At 38.8% G+C, this 25,784-nt stretch overlaps 2 protein-coding genes across 4 annotated transcripts; both read right to left on the reverse strand.

Annotated features, from left to right (window-relative positions):
* Positions 1–449: 449 nt before the first annotated feature.
* On the reverse strand, positions 450–24,659 carry svp (COUP transcription factor 2). Of its 3 annotated transcripts, none has more exons than XM_068299475.1 (5): positions 23,506–24,659; positions 14,872–15,021; positions 9,990–10,541; positions 2,725–2,882; positions 450–2,571 (listed from the first exon to the last, which is right to left on the reverse strand). In XM_068299475.1, exons 1-5 carry the CDS (start codon positions 24,149–24,151, stop codon positions 2,455–2,457), a joined length of 1,623 nt encoding a protein of 540 aa, XP_068155576.1. In that variant the 5' UTR covers positions 24,152–24,659; the 3' UTR covers positions 450–2,454. The 3 variants fall into 3 exon arrangements, with proteins under 3 accessions (XP_068155576.1, XP_068155575.1, XP_068155574.1); XM_068299474.1 differs by having other exon boundaries at positions 9,990–10,565; XM_068299473.1 differs by lacking the exons at positions 450–2,571; positions 2,725–2,882 and having other exon boundaries at positions 8,997–10,541.
* On the reverse strand, positions 1,495–2,241 carry LOC137583884 (putative mediator of RNA polymerase II transcription subunit 29). Its single transcript, XM_068299063.1, has one exon. It carries the CDS (start codon positions 2,239–2,241, stop codon positions 1,495–1,497), a length of 747 nt encoding a protein of 248 aa, XP_068155164.1.
* Positions 24,660–25,784: the final 1,125 nt, after the last annotated feature.

Genomic DNA, 25,784 nt, shown 5'->3' on the forward strand with positions numbered 1-25,784 from the left:
ATTTATACATATATTTATTATTTACCTTTTTTCAATTTTGTTGATTTTGCCTTTTTATTTCAGTATTTGTTTTGTTGTTGTTGTTTGGCCTTTTATTATTCATAAATTTACAAAAATTACTTGAATTCACACTTTAATTTGTATTTACATGCGATTATGTGATGCAGAAAAATGCATTTGGTAAGTAATTAAATTGATTTCATTTATTTGTATTTACATAAATTATTCAATTATTATTTATATACAAACTTTTGCCTGAGGGGAAAAAAAGAGATGCGAAAAAAACTCAAAATTAATTCATTATAAACGCAATTTTTATTAATTATTATAAAATATATATATATATAAAATTTGTAATAAATTTTTTGTTCGTTTGTTTTTGCTTTTACTTTTTATACATTCACACACAATAATAAGGATAAATAAAAATAATGCTTAAAACTTAAAACTTGCACTGAACATTTTTTAAATTTATTTTTCGCTTTACTTTTGATTACAAAATGAAAAATTTGCTAAATTTTGTACCATTAACTTTGAGTTAAGGTTGAAAAATTTGAATTTTACTTAAAGTAAAATAATAAAATCAATTGCTAAAGCACTTTTACATAAAAAAGAAACATTAAAATTGCCACACATTGCCGCGAAGGGGGAGTAATTGAGAAAAGAAAAGTAATTATATATTTTTGGTATAATTCTGGAAAAACCATTGGGAATTGGAATTTAAGAATATGCTGTTCATATACATATATATTTTCCTAACATACAAACATACATACATTGTCTTTTTTTTTTGATAGAGTTTGTTTTCATTTTTTTTTTTTTTTTACTTTTTTGTTTGTTTAAAAATTAAGTAGAACTCAGTGCCTTTATATATTATTATTTATACACATATTTAGATTTAGATTATTGCCGCTAATTTCTTTTTAGATATATAAACTTGATTTATATATGTATATTTTTTTTCATTATTATTGCGCGGGGGCGAGATGTGGTGGAAAAACTTTTAAAGTTCTCCAGGATATGTCCAACTGTGTGGAAAGTTTTCACAGTTAATTGGGCGGCCTAGAGCGAGTAGAAAATTTTCATTTTTTTTTTTGGGGGGGGATTTATATATGTACAAAAATACAACAACTTATTAAGTGGAAAAATTTAAACAATTAAACTACTTGTATTACAATTTATATACTCCTGCCTGTGAGGGGAAAGAAACTCGTTCGGACTACATCAAAGGATATAGGGCTCCTTATAGAGATCTGGCTGGATAAAAGACCAAAGCTAATGCAAGAGTATATCGCATTCGGTGAAACCGAAAGAAAAATTGTTGTCTATTTAGTTTACAATTTTTGCATAGAACAGGTTTTTGTTTTTGGCGGTAAATTTACTCTAACTTGGCCAAAACTATGTCAGAGTAAACAAACCTATTATTTTCTTTTTTTTTTGTATTTTTTTTGGGTTTTTTTGTTGTTTTTGTTTATGTAGAGATAAATAATTACACTACTTGACATCCACAATGAGAGGAACTTCACTGATATCGATTAAATTTGGCGGCGACTGTTGCTGTGGGGCTGGCAATTGCTGTTGCTGCTGCTGTTGCTGTTGCTGTGGTTGCTGCGATTGTGTTAGTTGATGTTGTTGTTGCTGAGAGGCTGCTGAGGTTGCAGTTGGCGTCGATGAGGCAGATGACATTGAACCAGCAGATGATGCAGAGGGCATTGCAATGGATGCGGCTGCTGCAGCAGCGGCGGCGGCGGCAGCAGCAGCAGCGGCTGAAGTTAAATGATCGTTGCTGCTGCTACTGTTGCTGGAAGTTGTGGATGCCAGCAACATGCGATGTTGTTGCAGACATTGATTTGCATTGACAGCAGCAGCGGCCATCATCATGGTGGCTGCATCGCAATAATTAGACAGCATTGTTGTTGTGTTCACAGTTGATGCGGCTGCTGTTGCTGCTGATGTTGCCGTTGCTGGTGTCACATATGGAGAAGCGGTTGGATGATTGGACATATAATCGCTGGGGCTGTTGTGAATGTTGTTGCTGTTGTTGTTCATGTTTATATTATTGGCGACACTGAAGAAACTGTTGCTGCTGTTGCTGCTAATGTTGTGGTTGTTGTTGTTGCTGACATTGCTTGTATTATTGTAGTTGATTTGCTGATTGCAAATATTGCTGCTACTGTTGTTGTTGCTGTTGTTGTTATGGCTGATGTTGTTGGTGCAATTGCTGCCGTATGTCGACTGCATGCTGACAGCAACATGCTCATGACTGCCAGCAATGGCAACATTGTTAATGCCGATGCCAATTCCATTGCTGCTGCTGCTGCTGCCGCTGTTGCTGGCGCCACCACCACTGCTGCTGCTATTGCTGCTGTTACTGGGATTGTTGATATTGAGCGTTGCAGCCGCCACAGCTGCGGCCGATGATCAAGTTGTTGTCAATTGGCGCCACATTGTGTGTCACATTGAAGGCAGATAGGGCCAAGAGAAACTATTGCCACTCAACAACATGTCGCGTATCAGTGTTTCGATGGGCGTTTTGCCGACTAGACGCACAAAAAACAATTGCTCAATGACCTAAAAAACAAAAACAAAAACACAAAACCAAAGATTTAAATTAGTAAATTAATTAAAAAATATTACTAATCTAGGCTTTCGTCTCGAAGACTTTAATAAGGTAAGTACATCAAGATTAATAGTTGGCTAAGTTTATGGATCGTTTCAACTTACTTGTGAGGAGACAGTTCGCAGTGATGGCAATCTTAGCAACAATTTACCAAATCTTGTCGGCTGATTGGGATACTGTGTTCGACAATATTCCTCTAAAGCGCATTGGGATTTCTCTTGCAGGGATTCAATGTGTGTCACATCAGATAGACCGCAGGCATCTAAAAACATTCAAGTTAATAGAAAAGTATAATTATTATTAACATAAATTTGTCACTCATTTGTCAATGTCAAGTATGCAAAATTTTAAAATATTATAATGCTTTTTGTTTTCTCTCTCTCTCTCTTGATCATAGTTTGTTGCAGATCACCTGGCGCCATGTACATATATCCAAAGAAACTTAACTGATGGCCACGCCCACACATATACAACGTCAAGTACACAAACAATTTCAAATTACGAAAACATGACATCGCCCAAAGAGAGACAACTTGCGGCTTGCGTCACTTTAATGATTTATATACGAAGGCAATTGATGGCAAGTTGAGGCAAGAACGAAATGGTTAATTGAATTGGAAAACAGAAAACACAAATAGAATTGTGACAATATGTATTGTTTTATGGATCACTTCTTCAAGTTTTTAGGGTCGAGCATAAACTTAATGTCTTTTATTTCTCATGAGACATTGACTAAGGGCATAAAGGGGCTAGGGAATTAAGGACAGAAACAGCAGCCATTTCGAATGTCAGTTAAGTAAGAGATTCGATTCGGTTAGAACTCGAGATTGCAATTGTGAGACTATAAGACTAAATATCTAAACTAAAAACAAAGCCCAGGAAAGGTAGTTGGCCCTTTTTACCGCCAAAATAACTTCAAAAATGTAAATTAAGTTTCAAATATCTCTCTTGAAGGGTATTTCAAAGTCGACAGTTCAAGTCAAAACATCCAGTTAACACACATAATGATTCATTTTTATTTTTTCAAAGTTTTTTAGTTGGATTTTTGTTATTTAGTCAGTTTGTTTGCCTGTTTGAAATTCAAATTAGACATCAGCACTTGTAAATTTGTAAATTTGCATAGCTTTAAGCATTTCAAATAGTTGTTTTAAGAATACGCCATGTCGAAATTGCTGTTGTTGCTGTAGTATTTGCTTAATTAGTCAATGCAGACAGCAAAATTTGTGTTTTTGTTTTTCCAAAACTCTTACGCAAATGTGCGAAGAAAAAAATCTAACTTCAAAATCGGATAAACTAATAAGAAAAATGCACCCAGCGACTAGCATTAAAACACTCGTATAATTTGCAACTGGTTTTATGATTTTAGCCATCCCCAAACTGGCCAAAACAGTTTTGTGCCTCGTGCTAATGAATTGAATTGGCCAAATCTGAATGGATCGTACATAAGTAAGTATTAAATTGCCAATTGCCAGAGTGTGAATTCACAGGTTTGTTTTTTCTTCTCTATTTTTTTTTGATTACCAAATGGCCAGGTAGTGTTTCGTTTTTCTTTGGCTTTTCCTGTGTATGCGTTTTTGTTTTTTCTTGTTTTGCCAGCTCGTTTGAATTTCATTTACTGCCCATATCATTTAATGGTCTTTGCGTCTAGGCAAAAGGCATAAAATCACGTCGGTTGTAATGATTTGTATTGGCCAGCAGCATTTAGAGTCATGCGATGAGGATTAAATTGCCATCCCGAAATGGAAATGTCAATTGAAAATTTATACTTTGAATGATACAAAATTTGTATTTAAATCTTGCATCTTAGATAAGCTAAAAGACGAAATTTAATTCAATCTAAGCCATGAGCTATAGCCCCTTTGTTATTTGGCAGAAAAGTTTTTTACTTGAGAGCAAAAAGTTGTTAGTTCTATATTCATAAAACTATCTTCTTGGTCTAATTACATTTTCATATCTTGAGGCTTTCTGCCTTTTAACTTAACTCAAAGAATTCATAGCTAAATTTCTTTTACAAGTTCACAGTTGACCCTGTAACCCGCCGACTAAGAAGAAAATCCAAAATGTTTATTAAAACTAAATAAAGCCATAACTGTTATACTTGGACACGAACTCTAACTAACAGTCACTTTGCCATAAAACTAATATAGTTAAATCTAATGTAGCAATTCATAATTTTTGTTAAACTGTTTTGTTTTTGTTCTTGTTGTTGCTGCTGGCGACGTTCTTTTGGGATATGCCCTAACAACCAAAAATTGGTTGCTCCTTTTTCGATATGTTAGCTAGTTGCTTATGCTATGGCTATGGCTGTGGCTTTTGCTTGTGATTGTTGTTGTTGTTGTTGTTTTTTTGGTTATTGGCAGCATCACAATTTTAGTTACGTAGTTGGCAACAACTACTTTACGGTCATTATGCATTTAAAACACGCGGTCACGATCTCTTGGGCTGGCGACTGCTACGACTACTCCGACTGAGTTAGTAACTGCGCAAACGACGAGACCAAAAAAAAATGCCAAAAAATTTATATGTATGTATATATATAGAGGAAGGTAAGTATGTAAAGCCCAATGGAGAAAAAAATCGATGCCTTACAAGCAGAAAACAGTTAAAATGCAAGCAAACCAAAAAAGCCAAGCAAAACAACAAAAATCAAAGCCAAGTTAAGCCTCGAGAAAGCTGCGCATTTCTTTTGGGGCCGACCTGGAACTGGAATGTCTTTCACTTTGTGTGCATGCGACGACTCCAACTTCAACTCCTCCAACTTCTTCCAACAACGTCATTGAAAATAAAATCTGTTTCTTTTTCCTCTTCCTTTTCCTCCTCCTTTTCCTTATTCCTTGGCCAACGGACTAACCGACCGATCACTGGATCGTCAAAGCTAATGGAAAGTCAATTGACAATTATGATCATGGCCAAAATGAAATGATTCGTTGAGCATTTCATCTAATACCCAAGCTGACCAGGCCATGGCTAATTTGTGATCCAGTGTGGTCATTGTGCTTCACGATTGTTTCGATAGCTGGCTGCCTGATTGTTGTCTATGAAATGAAATGGTTAATAATTGCTAATTGAATTTCTGTTGCCTTTCGGCGACAAAATCATTTATCTTGATTTACGCTTATTGTCTTTAAGCCGGCGGGTGTATAGAATATATATCTATGGATGGTTTTGTTTTGTGGGTTTTCGCCCAACTTTATGACAACAGCAAAAGTATTCATGGTGGTCCAAAAGTTACTCGGAATTAATCAAATAACTTTTTAGGAAGTTAAAAGTGCTTCAATGGTTGGCGAACGAAGTTCTTTAAGATCAGGTCAACAGAGGTAAAGTAAACGATATTGTTATCGGATAGTTTTATTTATATAAAAAGCATTTAACTATTCCCAAGGTTTATATATACTTTAACAAAGATCTACTAAATATTTTCAAGTGTACTTTTTACAATTTCGCAATTGACCTTATCGCTTGCAACTAAATCTTAAGTAAACGTTTTCCCAAACCCCAAAAAGTATTTCATATCGAAAAGAGCAAACAGGAGAAGCGAATAAAAGGTAGAAAAAAAAAAAATTGGGGAAAAACGAAACGCGCCCTAATGATTCTAATCAGCGACGTCTGCCTCGAAACTGTTAATTACACAAGGCACACAAAAGGCAAGGCTCTTGCAATTTTCAGGAAAAGTAGCTCAGACCGATCAATGAGAAAAAAAAAAAAAAAATTGGAAAACCGAAAAACAAACAGAAAATGTTGGTCAAAAAGTGTGGCCAAGACATGAAAGCTACAACTCTTAACAACTGCAACAAACGACAGCAATCAGCAAGAAACGAGGCACAGAAGGATGGGGAGGAGACGATGTTGATGGAGGCGAAGTAGGTGAAGCTTATGGATGGAAGATGCACCATGAAGCCAAGCCAAGACATGTCGTCAGAGAGTAGATCTAGTAAGTCTATACCCGGTATTTTACTACCGCGATCGTGTCTGCCTGGTACAATCAAAGGCAAAACGACGACGACGACGGCGGCGGAGATGGCGAAGCGATTGATCGGCTGCAGTTTATGGACTCATGCAGCCAATTCAAATGCAATTGCAAGTCTGCGTCGTCTTGGTCTTGGTCTTCGTCGCCATCTCCGTTACCCTATCAACCGCTTGGGTCTTCAGGTCTCTAGCAGACTGAGGTCTGTTGCTCTGGGGCTCGCCCCCTCACAAAATGTGGTTAGGAGGAGAGTTTGTAAGCGACACACACAGCGTTTGGAAATTGGAAAATTATTTTTTGGTATGAGTTCGGACCATGAGTTTGCGACCCTGAAGAAGAAGGAGCTTGGACAGACCTGGCCTGGCTTGGCCCGGCCTGGCCTAGACTGGCTCTGGCTCTGGGTCTGTCTGCAACTCTGCGGCTCTTGGGCTCTTGTTGGTAAGCGACATAAACGAGTGTTGTATTAATGTTCATAATGTGGTATCTCGACGTCAATAAACGTCGCCAAGAAAAAAACCATTGCGACGTGAGCTTGGACAGCTGCTTGACATGGACTTCAAACAAAAGGGGGAGACTACAATGACTGGGATCACTTAATGGGGACACCTTAACTTGACACAAATTCATTTTCATTTTCATTGCTTAATTTCTAAACTTAAACTTATGCACTAAACTTAATTGAGCATAAAAGAAAATAAATAACATTTAAAATCTCCAAAAGTTTATTTAAGACGAAAAAAAATCAATAAAATTTATAGATAAAATAATAAATAGATGTGTGTGTGTACGTGTGTGCATATGTTAGGCGTGCATATGTATGAGAGGGTGTTTGTGTGGGTGTTGTTGTGGTTGTGCTTGTGAGTGTGCCTTGCGATTCCGAAATGTCCCAAGTCTTAGGCCTTGTTGTTGATGTCTTTAAATTTTGTGATGCTTTTGTTAAAACAAAAAAAAATAAATAAAATTAAATGCAATATTAGTAACAGGAAAAGCAAAACTCAAATAGAAAAAACTGCAAATGTCAAGGCTAAAAGCAAATTTTCTCTTGCCATGTGCAGTTTTTCCATCACCAATTGAGCTGAAAAAAACAAAATAAAATAAAATGTTATAAACCAAAATAAACCTTTACCATGTTTAAAAAACCAAAATCAGTTAATTTGCATCACTTTAAGGTTTAGAAGTCAAAGGAAAAGGTTATAAGAGGTTTAGAATTAAGTATTACCTGAATTTTTTGTTACCTAAATAACATGTGTTTGATTTTTCTTGTATTGAAAGATGAAATTATTTTAGTTTCTTATGGCCAAAAGTAAAGTAAGCAACTAAAACAAGTTAATCTTTGTGTGTGGTAAAACTGTGAAACTATTAAAGCTAGAGACAAAATTCTATTCATTAGTCGGATGTTAGAATCAGCTGGAAGGTTTACTAGGAAAATTCTTGGCAAAGGTCATATAGAGCCAATCTTTAAAGTAAAACACTCTAAAAGCAGTGAGTGTAATATTTAATGAACCCATTTAGAGCTTCAACTTGTTAGGTGTTTAGTTTAGTACTCTAATCTTACTCTTTGTGAAAAAGAAAGTATTTTAATTATATTCAAATTTCTATAGAGGAATTGAAGTCTATTGCAAAATATTCGCAAAATCTTGAAGACAATTTTTTATGGAATGTTAAAGAAAAATCTCCATAATGAAAAGTATTTTAGAGTACTCAAAAGAGTTGTTGAAGCACTGAAGATTCCTAAACTTGAAGACAATATTTAATCATATTCAGAAATTTCAAATCGTCATTCCACCAAGAAAACCATTCAAAAATTATAAATACTTTCAAATGTTTAGTGATGAAATAACAAGTTAAAATTTCAATAAATTTCTCTTTTATATCCAATATACATACATATGGATCACATCTTCCTTAGGGTTTTTTCAAACGATCTAAATCAAATCTATTTCCTTTTATCAATCTGTTTGAAGGATCTACGACTTCTATAAGGTTTCCCCAAATATAGATATGTAAATTAATAAATTCAAAACCATTTTTAAGTGGTCTTTAGGTGGGTTAAGCAGTTAGTAATTAGATTATGCCAAAATAAATTAGTAAGCCAAAACAAAACAACAAAAGTAAAACATAAAAAAGCGATTGTTAGTTAGCCAATGGAAAAACAAATGTTATAAATTAGTCAACGAAAAACAAAAACAAAGTTTAGTAACAATTTTAAAGTGAAAACACAAGCCAGGATTAATTTTTGGTTTTAACAGCAACAGCGTCTTTATATAATATATATATTCTTCATTCTCTTTCCATTTTTTGGGATAATGTTTTTTGGTAAAGTTTACGAACTAAAATAAGTTAACCACTAGAAATAGTTTTGGACTTAGTGTAAGGCAATAAATACATACATAAATACATACATAGATACATAATAAATAAGGTAGGCACTAAAGTAAATTTACGATATCGATATATAGATACATATGTTTACAATTTACATATCTAGTTTAAGTACAGTGTAACCTAGCTAAACTGTTTTTGGGGACACAGAGGGATCCTACAATTGCCATCTACTGCCAGCTATATGGCTATATGGCGAATATCTATAACTGGGACTCAGTGGATGATGAGCTCCCACGCCCATTCCCAGGCCGGCTCCTGCCCCCACTCCTACACCAAAGGGTGTGCTGTGATGGAACATATCGAAGGCCGAGCCGAAGGCACCACGTGGCGGAGTCTGGTAGTGACTGAACATGGCCGAGGCTGGCGTCTGATAGGCTCCACCCAGCGTCGAGGATGGTGCTGAGGAGGAGGAGGTGGTGGTGGTGACCGTGTGGGGCAAGGCGGACGACAAAGATGTTGTTATTGTCGTGGAGGAGGTGCCCACAGCGGAGGCAGGGACGGAGGAGACCAGGGAATTACTCAGAGGCGAGGCGGTTAGGTTAAGGGAGGACGAACCGCTTTGCGATTGAGTAGGCAGCGATGAGCCTAAGCCACTGCTGTTATTGTGACTGGTCTCGGTACTCGATGGAGTACATTGCAGAGAGCCAAGAAGTTCTCCTTGCTCAGCTGAATTGGTTGCGGACTTGGCGCAAGTGCTGAAGGCACTTGACGCTGATGACACAAAGGATTGAGAGCTTGTCTTGGGTTTTGTGTCCGCTTGCACTTGCACTTGCTCGGCCTGCTGCACTGCAGCCTCAACACCGGCCACGCTCTTCATGAAGGCAGCCAAGTGCAAGGGAGCCTGCTGAGCCTGGGACTCATATTCAGCCCGATTCAAGTCCTCGAGGTGGTCGCGTACCACCGCCAGGACATCGTCATTGGTGCAGCCACTGCTCAAAGGCGCATCCTTGCCCAGAAGCAGTGTCGACACCTTTGTTAGCAAGGCGGGCACATCCTTGTACAGAATGTCCAGCAACTTACCGGTGGTGAAGAGTACAATGGCCTTGAGGCAAGAGTATTCCGCCGAATCGACATGCAGAGCCTTTAGCTTCTCCACCTGCTCCTGGAAGATGCGTATGTGATCCATGAAGGCCACCACACGATCCGCTGCCATGGGGGAGGCATGCAGACCCGCCGCCGCCAGCAATGGTGCCACATGCAATGGCATCGAACACTGACTCGCATTCAGGACAAACAGCTCGGACCACACCAGACGCAGCAGGGCCACCTGATCCGTAACTTGCAGCTCGGGGAAAAAGGGTATGTTCTTGGCCCACTCCACAGCGGAGAAGAGCAGACGGGCGGCCAATTCGCAGATATTGTCAATGCCCATTATATTATTCGGTTGCATGCATTGGCCATAGCGGGATGTTGGATATGGTTCCGCTCGCAACAGCAGCGAGATATAGGAACTGAGGTACGAGTGACCATTGAAGCCGGCCATGCTCATGGGATCACCATTGGCCAATTGATATTGGCTGTGCATGCCGGCCAGACCGGGCTGTGTGGGTGGCACGCGTCCACGTTGAACGGCTGGAAAGAAACGGGAAACAGAAACTTTGAAATTAATTAAAATTGTTAAAATAATTATCTAAGAAATTCTAACAAACTTATGACTAGCCGATGAATGAAAGTCTTAACTTGGATGCGTAACTTAAGATGCGTGTATCTTTTGTGGACTAACTGCTATATAGTGTCTGCCCTATACCTATATACCCTTTTTGGGTTTTGTCTAATTGTTCAACTATTTTGACCGCCATATCACACTCGGGACAATGGCTGGCATTCAACTCTGTTGGCAAAGCTGCCACAAATGCATACAAAAGACGGCACGGTACACGGGACACTATCTGGCCACCTCAATCTGTTAAGGCAATAGACAGAACATCACATCTTAGCACAGATCTGGCTTTTGTTATATCGTATGCTGTTCCCGTTGCCCAAGACAACGTCATAAGATACTTTTCAACTTCAAGCAACCGACAGAAGCATATTTTCTACCCTCTGAGACGACACATTATCATATCAACCCCGTATGCGGGATATACCTGCCTCTCCCCAAACCCTTCCTTACACACACACACACTCACAATCTTTACATAATGTTGCCTCAACTGCTTAGTTATGCAAATTTAAACTAAATACTTTCACCACATCTTTGGAAAAAGAGAAAAAGGGTAGAGAAAATATTTTTGAACTGAGCAAAAAGTGTATGCAATTTTTATATTTAGCTATTTAAATGCAGAGTTTTGCGTTTTAAGTATTTATTTATAAGCATTATAATTAACAATGGGTAAAAAGTGAAAGGTTTTTGGGCAGGAAATGGCATTTTATGGATTTGGTTTAAGCCAACAAGCCACTTGGACACGCTCCTCAAGTGACATGAACTTAAGCACGTGCTGTGTCTCTGGAGGAGAGAAGGAGGAGCAACAACAACAACAACAACCACAACAGATGGAGCAGATACATTCATTTAGTAATCAGCAGATAGAGAGAGAGAGTGAGACAGAGAGAGAAAAAAAAAGGGATGGGTTTATTGTGTAGTTGCTTTCTTGGCTGACTTTAGCTAATCTCCAGCATCAGAAAAACCACAAGCATTTTTTTTATGCATTTTCGGATTGAGCTTCATCTTTTCACTTCTCTCTCTCTCTCTCTGTCTCTGGCTTTGTGGTCAGACAATAATTTTCCCAGGCCTATAAATTTTGAGACTGGACACTGGGCAATGGTTAACCGGTTTTTCAGTTTGGTTCAGTTTCTGTCTTCAGTCTTAGTGCCTTTCTTACCTGTGCCTATTTTTCAAGACAGAGAGAATCTTCTCTCCATCAGCACCATCTAGCACCACTGGCACCACCACCCCAATGGCACAATTACGCAAATGTGTATTGTGTAAATACATTTTTCACTCGATGTTGTCTTAAACTGGACACTGGTCAACTGGGTGAGTGGTCGACGGGTTCTTAGATGAATCAAATCAACCCCTAGCCTAGCTTAATTGCTTGGGTAAAGCAATAAACAAACACTTTTGTCCCTGAGCTGACCACCAGAGAATGCTTTCGCTCTCGTTTCCTTTTAGCTTAACAAAAGACGTTACTTTTGCAGTCCCAGGTAAAGGAATCCAGTTTCCGTTTCCAGGTGTGCCAGCCAGCCAGCCTCAATGCCTGCCTGGTCAGCTCTAGAGGTGAGCACTTGGCTCGATCAATATAAATAATAATAATAATAATGCTTTTGTTTCTCAATGAGTAGAAAACGTATGGGCCCAAAGGCTTTTTGTTGTTGTTGTGATTCTTGTTGCCAGATTGTGTCTGTGCTTAGTTGAAGCCTTTGAAGCGGGTGGCTTTGGCTTTGCTTAGGTGTTTAGGTGTGGTAGGATGTGTGTGACTCCAAACTCTGAATCTGAATCTCTGAGGCTCTGGCTCAAGGTGTGGAGCTGTGGAGTTTCTCTATTGTAAGAGGTGTAAAACAACAACACCAACAGCAGAGAAAACCTTTGTCTGACCTAGTTTTTATTTTATCAAAACCAACTAAAAGTACTTTGAGCCATTGTTTTGGTTAAAATATTTGCACAAAATGCGTTCCGACCAAGCCTTTGAGCCATATTTGGGCATATGTACCCCATAGATCATGCAGGTGGAGTTTGATATAATAATAAATTGTTGTGGGTCAAAGTTTACATATGTATGTATGTATATAAGAAAACTCCAAAGAAACTCACACAAAAACTACAAAACTTGGAAAGTGAAAAGCCTTAAAAAAATGTTCAGTTTTTAATTTATATTCCTTCATTCTTATCTGATTTCCATCTTTTCCCTAAATCCCTTCACATATGTATATGCATGACTATTTTAATTGTTTTCTCTCAATAATTTCACTATTTCTACCCTTAAAAATGAGAAAAACAAGTTTCCAGTCCAGTTCTGTCCAATTGACACTGAAATTTAATTAGAGTCGACCCCGAACAAATGCTGATAAATTTTTTCACATCACTTTTTTTTCTGGTTTTTCGTTCGAAATAAAAACTTCCTGACCATGCCCGAGGTCTTGCTTTTAAGCCCAAAAGGGTCATTCTGGGGCATGGCCTTTGTCCGCCTTTTTTTCTGCTAAATAGCGCCCTGGTCAAAGTAGGCAAAAAAGGCACAGGAATTCTAGTGCAGAAAATTATTATGTTTATTTCCCACGATTTTTCAACGCTGATATGGGTAGAGACCAGATGAACTAGTTTCTACTCTCATTTCTTGTCACCAGAACTTGTCATTAAGAAAAGCGCTACCAAAAAAAGGTGTTGAACTCTTCTTGTTTAATTTTCGACAAGTGTAGAAACAACAACAACAGCAACTCTTAGAAAGACATCATATTTAAAATGGTTAAAACAGGTAATATTAAATAGTTGGGTTCAGACTGTGTCATTAGCTTGACTTCTCGAAAAAAAAAAACCAAATAATAACCCACAAAGCTGTTTGTCTTAGGTAAATTTGTTTGTTGTGGTTTTTTGTTTTTGCAACCTCGTCGGTTAAAATAAATGTTTATATACATTTAATTACAAGTGCATTGAGCTCGAGCTCAATTCTTGTCTACTAAAGGCGCAGGCGCAATTTAATTACCCCCCCTATACGTTCTTAACCCAAATCGCCAATAGCAACAACAACAAGCATATGTTGTCCATTGGTCGGTTAGTAGGTGAGTTTGCAAGTCAGTTTGTTATTAGCAACAAAACAAAAAAAAAACAAAACCTGTCAATATTAGTGCAAATAATAACAGCTTAGTGCACTAACTGCGCATAGTTGGGTAAGAAACTGCAACCCAAGCTCCAAACCGAAAGCGAGACATCAACGTCTCCATCTCGGAGACGTTGTTAATTGTTAATGCTGACACATGTAACTGGCCATTGGCTTGCGCCGTCATTTAGTCAATCAGTCAGTCAGTTAGTCAGTCAGTCGTTTCGGCCAGCTCTCAAAACTTGTCAATGTTGTCATTGGCAATTTGCGAATATTGTGTGGAACTACTCACAAGTATGCCAAATATTTGCCAGTAAACGGTAGTTACAAATTACTCCCATATATTGTCTGTAGGGTGCGTTTCATTAATGTGAAATCAGAGAAACCTGTAGGCCAATTTGAAAGCCAAATGAAGCCAATTCCAAGACCATTAAATGTAAGGCTAGTTATACCTTAATAGCTATGCTTGCAGTTTCATTGTGATTTTTCTCAGTGTAGGCAGTCCATTTGAATTATTATATAATAAATCATTTGAGTGTGTCTCATTTGAGTTAGAGCAAAACTAATAAATTCCTTTTCAACTTGCTCAAAAGTGTCGACATAAGGCAATTAGAATATTGAGCTAATATGGTATAATAAGTACTTTGTTGTTTGTTTTTGTTGTTGTTGCTTTTGTTGGATAGTTCTTTTGGGTTTTTTATTATAATTTTTTCTGTTTTGTTTTGTAGTTGTTTTCTTAATTATTAACAAGCGAACGAACAAGTTTGCATTTGATCTTTGGGGTCAATAAGTTGCACTCAATGCTTAATTGTTTTTTTTCTTTTTGTTGTTGTTGTTCTGTAGTTGATGTGTTGAAATTATTTGTGTGTGTCTAAATTCGCATCTGAACCGTTTCGATCTAAACTGACCAATGGCCACATTCTTTGGCAAACGATCTATCTTTCTCTGGCAAATGGCTAAATGTTGTGAGGCAAATTCCTAGCATGCGACATTTAGTCTCATCTCATCTCACCCAATGAAAGTAAATTTCATTTGATTTGTATGCTCTACTTCCGTTCGGCCTAGCCTCAATGTTTGACTTTTAATTGACCCCCCTTCTTTTAGACAAGAGACAAAACAAAACGTACAAATTAAATTGATATGAAACTTACCTTCACGTCTCATGCCCATTTTGAGGCACTTTTTCAAGCGGCAATATTGGCATTGATTGCGATGATGTTGATCTATGGGACAATTTCGGCTACCACGACAGGAGTAGGTGAGATTGCGTCGCACTGAACGCTTGAAGAATGATTTACAGCCTGAAAAGGAAAGGACGAGGACATATTAGTAAATTATGTAGTGAAAAAAGCATCTCTAGATGCTAACAAATTCTTTGGCACCCAAAAAAATGTACATATATAGAGGGACCGAGGACTAGAAGCAGCCTTTGACAAAAGAAGATTGGAACTTCTTGCCACTCCACTTCCATATGGTCCTCCGCGCCTCCCCGTTAATGTCAATGGTCATGTTACACGTTTCATGGCTTAACGCCTCCCATAAAATTACCTTTAATGGCTTTCAATTAACAAAGTGTATCTTGGGCACGAAGATACAACTGCCTACAACTGGCAGCAGCCGCCAGAGCATCGAGCCTGGTCTGGTCTATCCAATGAGCCCCAGCAGCAGCAGCTCACAATGTTGCAGCACTTCACGACGAAAATTTACTGTTAAGCCTCAGCCCCAGTCTCGGGTCTTAGACTTAAGCTTAAGCTTGAACTTCATAGGGTCCACTTAAGACACAACTACTTCAACTAGCCAAGTTAATGTCGCCCCGCGTATCTAAACATGTGTATCACTTTAGTGCCCCCCTTCCCCTCCGCCACCCCCTTTCCACCAGTAGAAAAAGCAAATTTCTGCATAAAAAGGCATTGTCTGTATTTACATGTTTCTCCTTAATTTTTTCGTCTTTAGTTTGGCCCTAGGACAGAAAACCGAAACTTTTCTCACAATAACTCAAAAACAATGGCATATGCTCATAAAATTCGTTTTAAGCTGTAAAATCATCATCAAAAAGCCAAAACGAAAAAAAAGGAAAACCAAAAATGTAAGCCTTCAATCCCATAAGCCATACAAGATCATAGGCTATAAAAGATTTCAGTTTTGTTTTGCCAATGCCATCGTCGTGTGGCTAAAATCCCCCGCCCCACATAGCCCCAAAGAGAGCGAGAGAGAGAGAGAGAGAGAGTGGGATGAGGTAAACGTGGCCAGATGGAAAAAAAAAATTAAAACTGATTGGAAATTGAAGTCGTTCGATTGATGCACTACAGGTGGGCCTCACCATGGTAGAAATGTGATGGACTAACTGAATTCTTAGGAGTGACAAAAAAAGGTGGAAAAATTCTTAATAAATCGCAAAACGATACGATTTTGTTTGCTTCAGCAGAGAGAGAGAGAGAAGGGCATTTAGAAGGCTCGAATGCCTTAACTCTTAGCACACAAGTCTAGGAACTGCACACACAAGTTTTACACCATATGATCTACGAATAACGATATTGTACCAAGTCACGATTTCTGCCAAAACGTACCGTTGGCTTTGTTACCTATCCCACTCCCCCTCCTGTGCACACACACACACACATACCTATTCTCACCGCTTCCTGACCTCCGCCAAAGCTCTTACAACTCTTTGGCTTAAACAAGAGGAGGAAGAAGTAAAAGAACTGCAACAACAGCAACAACAACAACAACAACAGGGGCGAAACTGCCCATATGCGCCTATCGCATCTCTATCTAGAGCTGGAAGCTCGAAGGTTGGTCTTAAGGCAACCAGCAGTCCAGTCCTCAGTGGACGCGATGCGAACGATGCGCTTGGTTATTGATGAAGATACCGTAAACAAAATCTGACTATGCCAGTGAAGAGTGGTTTAGGGAGGAGTGGTAAGGGGTAATATCGTCGTGTTATATCAATAACCGAAAAAGGGTGGATCGCGGTGGATTTTCTTAAAGTTTTAGCTTTTGCGCTGATAGATGCCTTAGATATACAGCTGTGGGAAGTCCAAGCAAGCCAGATAGAGATAGACAGACAGACCAAAAGAGATAGATGGATAGTGAGAAGCCTTAGGATCCCTAAACGAACAATTTCATAGGGTTTCCTCAACAGTTTAGGCTTAGCCTCTCATCCTCTTAAGCCTTAACATTTAGTAGTTTCAACTAACTTGCGGTAGTTTCAATTACCGCTGCACTTTTTTTTATGTTTAATTGCTTCGAAAACAAAAAGAAAAGGTCTTGCGTGCTGTACGCGCCATAAAGCGTTCAATATACACAGTTAGTTTGGAAATATTTCCAAGAACTTGTCTTAAGCCAAAGCGTTTTATTATTAATTGAACTTCCTCAACTGCAAAAACGAGCAGAAAGAAAATAGTGTGAGTGAATCTCACGAAATGGTCAAATAAAATGAAAGTTAATAGCCATTTCATTGAATGCCCTTCTACCAAAGAGAGCCGACAAAATAAAGTGCGAAAACTAAACTAATAATTGGAATAGATTTTTCCTTCAATCTTAATCAATCTATTAGATGTTTTTTAGTTTTTTGCAAGTCTTAAGATAGTGCATTGAAAGTGCCGCTAGATGGTCTGATCTTTGCGGTTATTTTTGTTGCCGCTTGGCCGCGCTATTTAAAGCGTGAAATTAGTTGGCTCAACCAAAAGACGCATATACTACGAAAAGCAATCTCATCCCATCTTGCCAGACCATATGCTATTATCTATGTATCGTTGTTAGTTTGCCAAGCCAAGATATAGTGTAATATTTGTCTACTCATTTGTTTTCTAACTGTTGTGCAATTTTATTTTGGAGCATTGACCCTCGATCCGATCCACACAGAATGTGTAACGAAGACAAAGTCAATAGCACTGCATCTACTACCTTGACTTGAAGCTCATTTTCTAATTATTAATACGGGAGAGTGTGGCCAAAGAGAGAGGGAGAGGGAGAGAGAGAGACAGGCCCATCATTAAGGTGCAATAATTAAATGTTAAAGCTTACACGAGGCACTCAGGCCTAGTCAAAGTAATTAGCACAGGCAAAGAGTCAGCCAGGCAGTCAGCCAGCCACAGTTACAGCCACCAAAGGCGGCTAGACAAAGTCGCTTTGGCCATAACTGGAGTAAAACCGAACCGAAACAGAAAACATAATTACAGGCACCAAGCCCCCCCATCATCAGACACGAAAGAAATCGCATGCACTTGGAGTATCTACAAAATGCACTGATTATGAACGGTTGGCTTGAACTTCAGAGTTTTCGATCTCAAGCTCGAAATTGAAGGTGAAGGCGGAAGGAAACAGGTGGGTCCCCTAGAGTCCCCAGGGTGCCAAGAGATTGAGTAGTTGGCCATAAAGCTGTAGGCTTTATAGCTTGATATAGGTCAACGGTAAAAGAAAAATACAAATTAAGTGAGAACTTAACTAAAGCCAACAAGAACAGAGGATCAGAAGAAACATTGATTTGTTAAATGCTCATTTTAATTACATACTTTTGGGCCAGAAACGACAGAAAATTATAGTTAAACAAATGACAGTACTTCAGTCAAGTCAGAGTTCCAGTTTCGCAGGCCAACAAGACCAACTTGTGGCCCATATGCTAGCCCAACTTTAAGCTTAATCCACACGTATAAACATATATACATACATATATGTACATATATGTATAAAGCACAACAACAACAGCAAAATGCCGACGAAAATAAAGATAAGCGATTTAGCTTTGATTTAACTGATGCTATGTGAAGTTATGCGGCAACCTCCAAAAGAGTTGCATATTGTTCTATCCAGTCTCTAGTCTCTTGCGCTGGTCATGTACACCGACATGAGATCTCGAGCTAGAGCTCGAGTTTGGGCCTGGGCTTTTGACCAAACGACACATGGCGATAAGGAAAAGGTTATTGCTGCAGACTTAAGACTATTAAAGAGAGACCTGGGCCAACAGGCACTGCGGGGCATGTCGTCGTCGTCGTCAGCAGCAGCATGAACCTCCAGTTCTCAATTCTTGCGGCCAAATGTTGCAAGTGCAAGCAAAAAGATGCACACAAAACGTGCCAACTAACCAACAGTAGAAGAAGAAGAAGAAGAGAAGAAGAAGTGAAATAGAAACAGAGAGAGGGGAAAACTATTTCTGGGTTTTCTTCGTTTTGGTTTTTTTTTTTTTTTTTGGGGGGCTGATCGATTAGCCAAGTTAGTTTGAAAACGAAAATTGCGCATGAAGTGGCAACAACAACAACAACAGCAAGAAACAGTAACCGGCAAACGGTCCCCTTTGGGCCTCTTGAGCGAGCTTAACATAATTAATTAAACCGTTACATTATAAAGCGGATCAAGTCGGTAGTTCACGATTTTTTCACTATATAGTACAGTATAGAAAGAGATCGACTGAGAGAGAGAGAGAAACTCTTTTTCTCGTGTCAGGATAAATTTTTTGCGCCTCATTTGGCGCTAGGGCTTTTAGAAATAGTAGACTGACAGGGGTAGGGGGTAGGGGGCACCGATGGTTGAATGGATGGAGACGATGCTGCTGGCTGATCCAGTGGGGCAGATGGAGAAGTTTCGAACATTTTCTTCTAAGTACAACGATTTGTACTACAAGGCAACTTTTAATGATTACAATGTCTAGCTCTGTATTGTTGTTGTTGTTGTTGTTTGTTTGTTTGTTTTGCCTGTTGTTGCAATATCTCTACAATTAAGTTTTGTTTTGTTTTTGGGTGATTTTCCTTCTTTTTTGTGTTTTTTTTGCTTGTTTTAATGAAGGGTTTTGAGTTGAACTGAGCCCAAGTCAACTTTAACTTTAGTCGAGCTCATTAATGTTGACAAAATGTTGAGCAATCGATGGGAAAAGTACACAGATTGAGACAGAGACAGAGATGGAGACAAAGAGGGAGACAGGGAGACTACTAAGGAGTGCCCTTGTTTTTGTTTCTCTAAAAACAAAACTAATAACTAAACTTTGCTTACTAAAAAGTGGTTAAAGAAATAAATGAACAAAAATCTAATAACGATTAACTTAGATGTACATATGTATGTGTGTGTGTATGTAGAGTAAGGGATTGTATCATTTACTTTTATGGCCACATATTTCAGCCTACGACTTGTCATAATAATTTGTCCTAAAATATATAAGTATATGTGGCAGGCTATAAGTTAACCGGGGGACTCCTTGTATTCCAGAGCTACTGAGTTGCCGTGTTGTTGTTGTTGTTGTTGTAGACTATGGGGGGATTGTAAATCATTTGGCACACAAATCGCTCGCACGGAAGTTATAAATGTTTATCAAAAGGCGATTTAGATGATAAATGGTTATGGTTAAGCAATTGACTTGACTTCTTTTCGCTTTCTTTCTTCGGCCTCGAGGATTTTGGCGAATGCAAATTTTTACTGCATACAAGCTTTAAATTTATTAGGAGTCTTGTTACTAATTAATAAATACAAAAGTTGAATAAAAAATATAAATCCAAAGTAATGCCATATGCCTAAAGCGGGACACGCCCCAAACGCCTCCCCGAAATGAAACTGCAGCGTCATAAATTGCAAGCCAAAAAAACAGAAAGCAAAAAAAAAAGACAAACCAAAAAAAAATCCAAAAATTCGCTGTGGGCGTTGTTAATTTCTGCAGTTGTATTTACTTTGTTGTTACTTATAATATGATTTTTTTTAAATTTTTTTTTTTAATAAAAACGACAGCAAATTGATTTATGTTTTTGGCTTTTTGTTAAATGTTCAACATTCTCATGTGTGTGTGTGTGTGTCAGCAAGGGGAATGAATTTTCTTGACAGTTTATTTTCATTTTCCCCATGTGAAGAGGTGAAAAGTAAGAAAACTCTTGGCTATAAACATAAAAAACAAATTAAAAACAGATTTTAATAAATAAAAACATTTTAAATTTGTTTTTTTGGTTTGTTTTGGGTCAAACAATTGCAAATACATTTCTCTGGGTTTGACAACATCATAATGAAGTTAATTAAAAAGCCACACATGTTGCTTGGGGAATGAAGTCAAACGAAAGGACAATCGGACAGACGAATGTCCAGAAATTCGCATTTCAGTGGCATACAATTTTATTTTGCCTCCATTGCCCTTGGGTTTGGAACGTGGGAACTTCATTTAAGTGACTTCCCGTTGCACTTTCTTAAGCTAAGCATATTTATGCTTTTGGATGACAAATATGAATGTATCTCAAAGATACTTTTCGCACACACACAAATTAAAGAGAACTGACATGGTCTGGTTAATGCGGCTTGGCTGGCGCTTAACAATTAGACATGATGGCAATTTTTTATACTTTTTGTTGTTGCTGTTCGCGGTTTGCATTAATTTTGTATTAAATTAATTGCATGCCAGTCTAGTTACTACTTTTAGTAGCTTGAGTAATTTTTCACTAAAATTTATTTGTCATAGTCATGTAGAGCAAGCAGGTTGAATGATAAATCATGTTAGTTTAGATTTTGACATGAGTGCTGAGTGAGGGGTGGAGTCGCCATAACAAGGAAATGCTTTGGACTTTCCTACGAAATGTTTACCTAAACATACTTGACTCCTCAATAGTCCATGGCAAATGGGCATTAGGCTATGTCTTATCGGAAAACTTTTAATCAGCGCAAAAAAGCAGAGAAGAGTTCGCTCGCTCGCTCTTCTTCACCTACAAAACAACAGCTGGAATCAAACAAGTTGCTACCTACTACAATAGGAGGAAGAAGATGATCAAGGGCTGGGTAGAGCAACACGGAACCGGCAAACAGGCAACGCTAGGTAAGAGATGTATGTATGTATGTATGTATGGATGTGTGTGTGTAGACAACACTCGTAAGCTACAATTAATCTTCTAGAGCTACAAAAAGCAAATGCAGTGGGGTGAGTAAACTTGGCATAAATTTCACATACTGCCATGGACAAGCTCTCTCTCTCTCACTGTGGCGGATCTTCTGCCGGACAGACTGGCAGAACGGGGGGTAGATCGGGACAGACAAGTGAGACAACCAAAACGAGTTGCGATCTGCACCTTGAAGTGAATCAGCTGAAAAGGACGACCCGACCCCGAGACCGACCCGAGAGCACATTATGGATTTTAGTAGAAAATCTTCTTCGCATTTGGCAATGATATGAAATGGTTTCTCTTCTGATCTCTCAGCTTTCTATGTTCTTCTTTTTTAATTTTTTTATACTTTTTATTATTATTATTTTTATGCCCGGGCATAGAACAAAATAGATTGCTATCGTGGCAACATCATCAGGCTCAGAAGAAAACCCAAAAGATATCTTACACACACACACAGAGTAAGTGGAGGTAAGTGTATTGAGGTGGAGGCAAGACACCTTCAGAATGCAACGAGGCGGTCACAGAGCAACATTTCTTGTTGCAGTTGTTGTTGTTGTTGGCCGTTGCACATGCGTACAAAATGCTTGTGTGATTAATAATAATAGCAGCGCCTACAATGGGACTGAAAAGTGCCAGAATCGGTTATGTCAAGTCTGAATCAAATTTCTATATATGAAATTTAGTTAACAAATTTTTAAATTATGCTCACTTGCAAAATTGAATCCTTGTGAATAGTTTTTTTTGCACATTTGTTGGCCCAAATTTCTCATTTGTAGCCACTGTACCGCATCTATATATTCAGTCAGCCCTCTTGGCAAAAAAAAAAAAAAGGGAAAGAAACGAAATATACCCAAGAGTCATTTCATTTCAAAGTAGACTCTGCTCACATCTAGAACATTTGAAGAGATATGATTATGACAAGTTCAACTCCAAGTTGCACTAAATGCCAAGACATGCAGTTGGCAGAGACCTCTCCGGTCTGGTCTGGCCTGGCCTGGCTTTCTTCTACCCCATCTTTTTCTCAGGTTCTCTCTCTCTCTCTCTCTTTATCTTTAGCCCTTCTCTCATGTCTAAGACAATAAAAAGGTGGGCGCTTCATTTAGCAGCCGAGCACAATTTGCATGTTTGCACAATAACAGCAACAACAACAACAACAACAAGAGAAAACGTAACTACCAACAATTCTTTGTGTCTAGTACAAAGCACACCGTATTTTATTTAGATAATAATTTTCTTCTGTCTTTTTATCTAGCGATAAGCTAACCAAGTTAAGCAACGGACGGGTGCGTGCCTGGCCCGGCTTAAGAGGGCGAGATCTGTCTACACACATATATATCTGGATAGATAGATAGATAGATAGAAAAAAAGCTGGGAAGAAAAAGAAATACTAACTAAATCGTAAAAAAAGTGAGATAAGAACAATTTTTAGTTAACCTAAATGACTGGTAATCAATAACTGACTCTAATAAGACAAAGCTAATTCTTTGTAATGAACAAATCTAATCAGCATTGAATTATCCTAGACTCTACCTCGGGAGGATATATATATGTATATACATCCATATTCAAAAGCTTTGATATCCATTGAAACGTTTATTTCTATTAAGCCATCAAATGTCATACTTTTGATTAGAAAATCCAATAGAATCTATTCTTTTGCACTTCTTGGCTAGATTCGCATTCTTCTTTGACTCGAGATTTGCATGATCGCACACACACACCCACATACACACACAACATCGTCGGTGTGTTCTTTTTGCCAACTCATCAAACTGCCATAATTCACGGTAACTGTCAAAAATCAACCGATCAGCCGTTGGCAGGCTGGCACGCTTTTATGTTTTTGTTACACAATATATTTCTGTTTGGTCATCATCATGATCATCACCATCCATGTCGATGTTGGTTAAGATAGAAAGATTCAATTGAACAATTACTCACCTTCACAGGTAAACTGTCCGTAATGTTTGCCGGAACTCTTGTCGCCGCAAACAACACACTCGATATTCTGTTTGGAATCGATCTGTGATCCACTATTGCTGCTCTGCGAATGTGAGCTATTGGCCTGCGAGCTGGGAGTGGTGCTGCCACCACCGCCGCCTCCACCGCCTCCCGAAGAGCTGCCCAGACAACTGGATGACTGCGAACCCTTGATAATGGGTAGCATGTCTGTGGTATGTCCCGATGGGACACCACTGGCATGATGTCCTGTCGCCGATGAGCCACCACCATTGGCACTGGGCAGGCTGGAGAGATCCTCTTTGATTGTGTGATGAGCGCTTTGGTTGAGATTCGCCGTGGAGGCAGTTAGCCCGGACAGATCCTGTTTGATAACCGCCGACTGTTGGCTGGCCACACTGCTGGGAGTGGTGCCGCCGCCGCCAGCCGATCCGGCTGTGCCTGGACCAGGGCCCGCCGACGCAGAGGCATGCAGGTGGCCACCAAGATTCGGATCATGCCAGGCTGTATGCGGCGGCACCCCCAGACCCATGGAGCGCGAGAGTCCCAGATCGAAGGCGGACAACTCGGCCCCAGATTGGGGACGGGGATTGAAGAAGCCGGGAGCTGTGGACGGGGAGGCGCACATGACGCCGCCACCGTACACGCTCAGAGAATTGTGCGTAATAATTTTGGCGGCCGGATCGGAACACGTGGTAAAATTCGTGGAATACACTTTTGATCACACTCACTAACACACACACTGACAGATCGGTAAGCAAATCAAATTCCTTTGGAAATTTTCTCGCCCAAGCAGCGTTTACAATTTATTTATTTATTTTCAGAAATTAAATTTCTTTTCGTAATATTTTTTGAAAATTTTTCTTTTATTTTTTCTTGTGGAAAATATTCTTATTTCAAATTGATTTGTTGAATCATTTTCCAAACACTTCTTTTTCACTGGCCACACAGAAACACTTTTTTCCTTTCTTATTATTTCTCTCTTGTTTTTCGTATTTTCTTATTATTCCGAAAGACTTAAAGATTTTTGAAAAATATTTCTCTTTTTCTTTGCATTGACTTGTATCTTTTGACTTTTTTTGAAAAATGCGCGTCATGCGGAGCAGCGAAAATCTCAGCTGTTCTCGTAAGGCCTTTTAGAGCCTGACTGGCAAAACATTCGTGGCAAAAGGTACACGACCCGACCCGACTCGACCTAACGACACATCACACAAATCTCTCTCATTCCACACACAGCCAAACGAGACGAGTGGCCACAGACACATATCTCTGCGCTCCTTGGACTCACTGTGGATCAATGGTTGAGTGGAATTGCCATTGAATCTCGCGCTCTCCCTCTATCCGGCTGGCTGGCTGGCTGGCCTGGCTGGCTCTCTGGTGGCGGGGCAAGACCTTCAATGCGTTTGGCTGATTTGCTCAACCACCACCACTACCACCACCACCACCAACACCACTACCACCACCACCACGAGTCACAGATACATTTCTTTCTCTCTCTCTCTGTTTCGTTGAGTTGCCTTCTTTTCACTCATTTTCAACTCGAGTCTCTTATGAATTGGACTTTTTCCGTCCACTAGGAAAACTCGTTTCTCGTTTCCTCTGCTTTTCTTATTAGTTTGCTGCCGTTGGGCACATCTGTTAGCTCACTTTGGCTACTTTACCGTTAACATTTTAACTTTTTTTCATTGACTTTTGCTGTTGCTGTTTACTGACTTTTTAATTTGTATGACAACTTTAAAATGGTAAACCGTTAGTCTCCACCCCAAAGTAAAAAACGCAAAAAATTTATTTGTTTTAGCCGCCGTTAAAGTATCTCAAAGTCTTCTGGTTGGCCAGGTTAAAGTGTTTTGTTTTTGATAAATTTTGTTGGCTCCTTAAGTGCGTTTTTTTATCTAGTTCAGACTGGCTGATATAGCCACAATTTTAAAGCTGTCTTCCCATTGGCCAATGCTCCAATGGCTAATAAAAATGAAAACAATTTTGTTAGTCATAGATTACAAGATGAAATCATTTTGTTGAGGAATAACTTTGTGTGGCTTAGTAGAAAACTACAAAAAATGGCTAAAGGAATTTGTAACTTCAAAATTAATGAAAAGAATTAGTTAATCTAGCTTAAATATGCTAAAGTTCTTCGATTGACTTACGAGTTAGAAAATTCTTCGCATTGAAACTATTTAAGTGACTTTGCAATTGCTTAAAATATTGACGGATGGGATGGTGGGGCAAATCGATCATTTGTCGGAAAATTCTAACATTTTAGA

This window comes from Drosophila tropicalis, unplaced genomic scaffold (assembly GCF_018151085.1).
Source record: "Drosophila tropicalis isolate 14030-0801.00 unplaced genomic scaffold, ASM1815108v1 contig_878, whole genome shotgun sequence".
In the NCBI taxonomy this organism is placed as follows: domain Eukaryota; kingdom Metazoa; phylum Arthropoda; class Insecta; order Diptera; family Drosophilidae; genus Drosophila; species Drosophila tropicalis.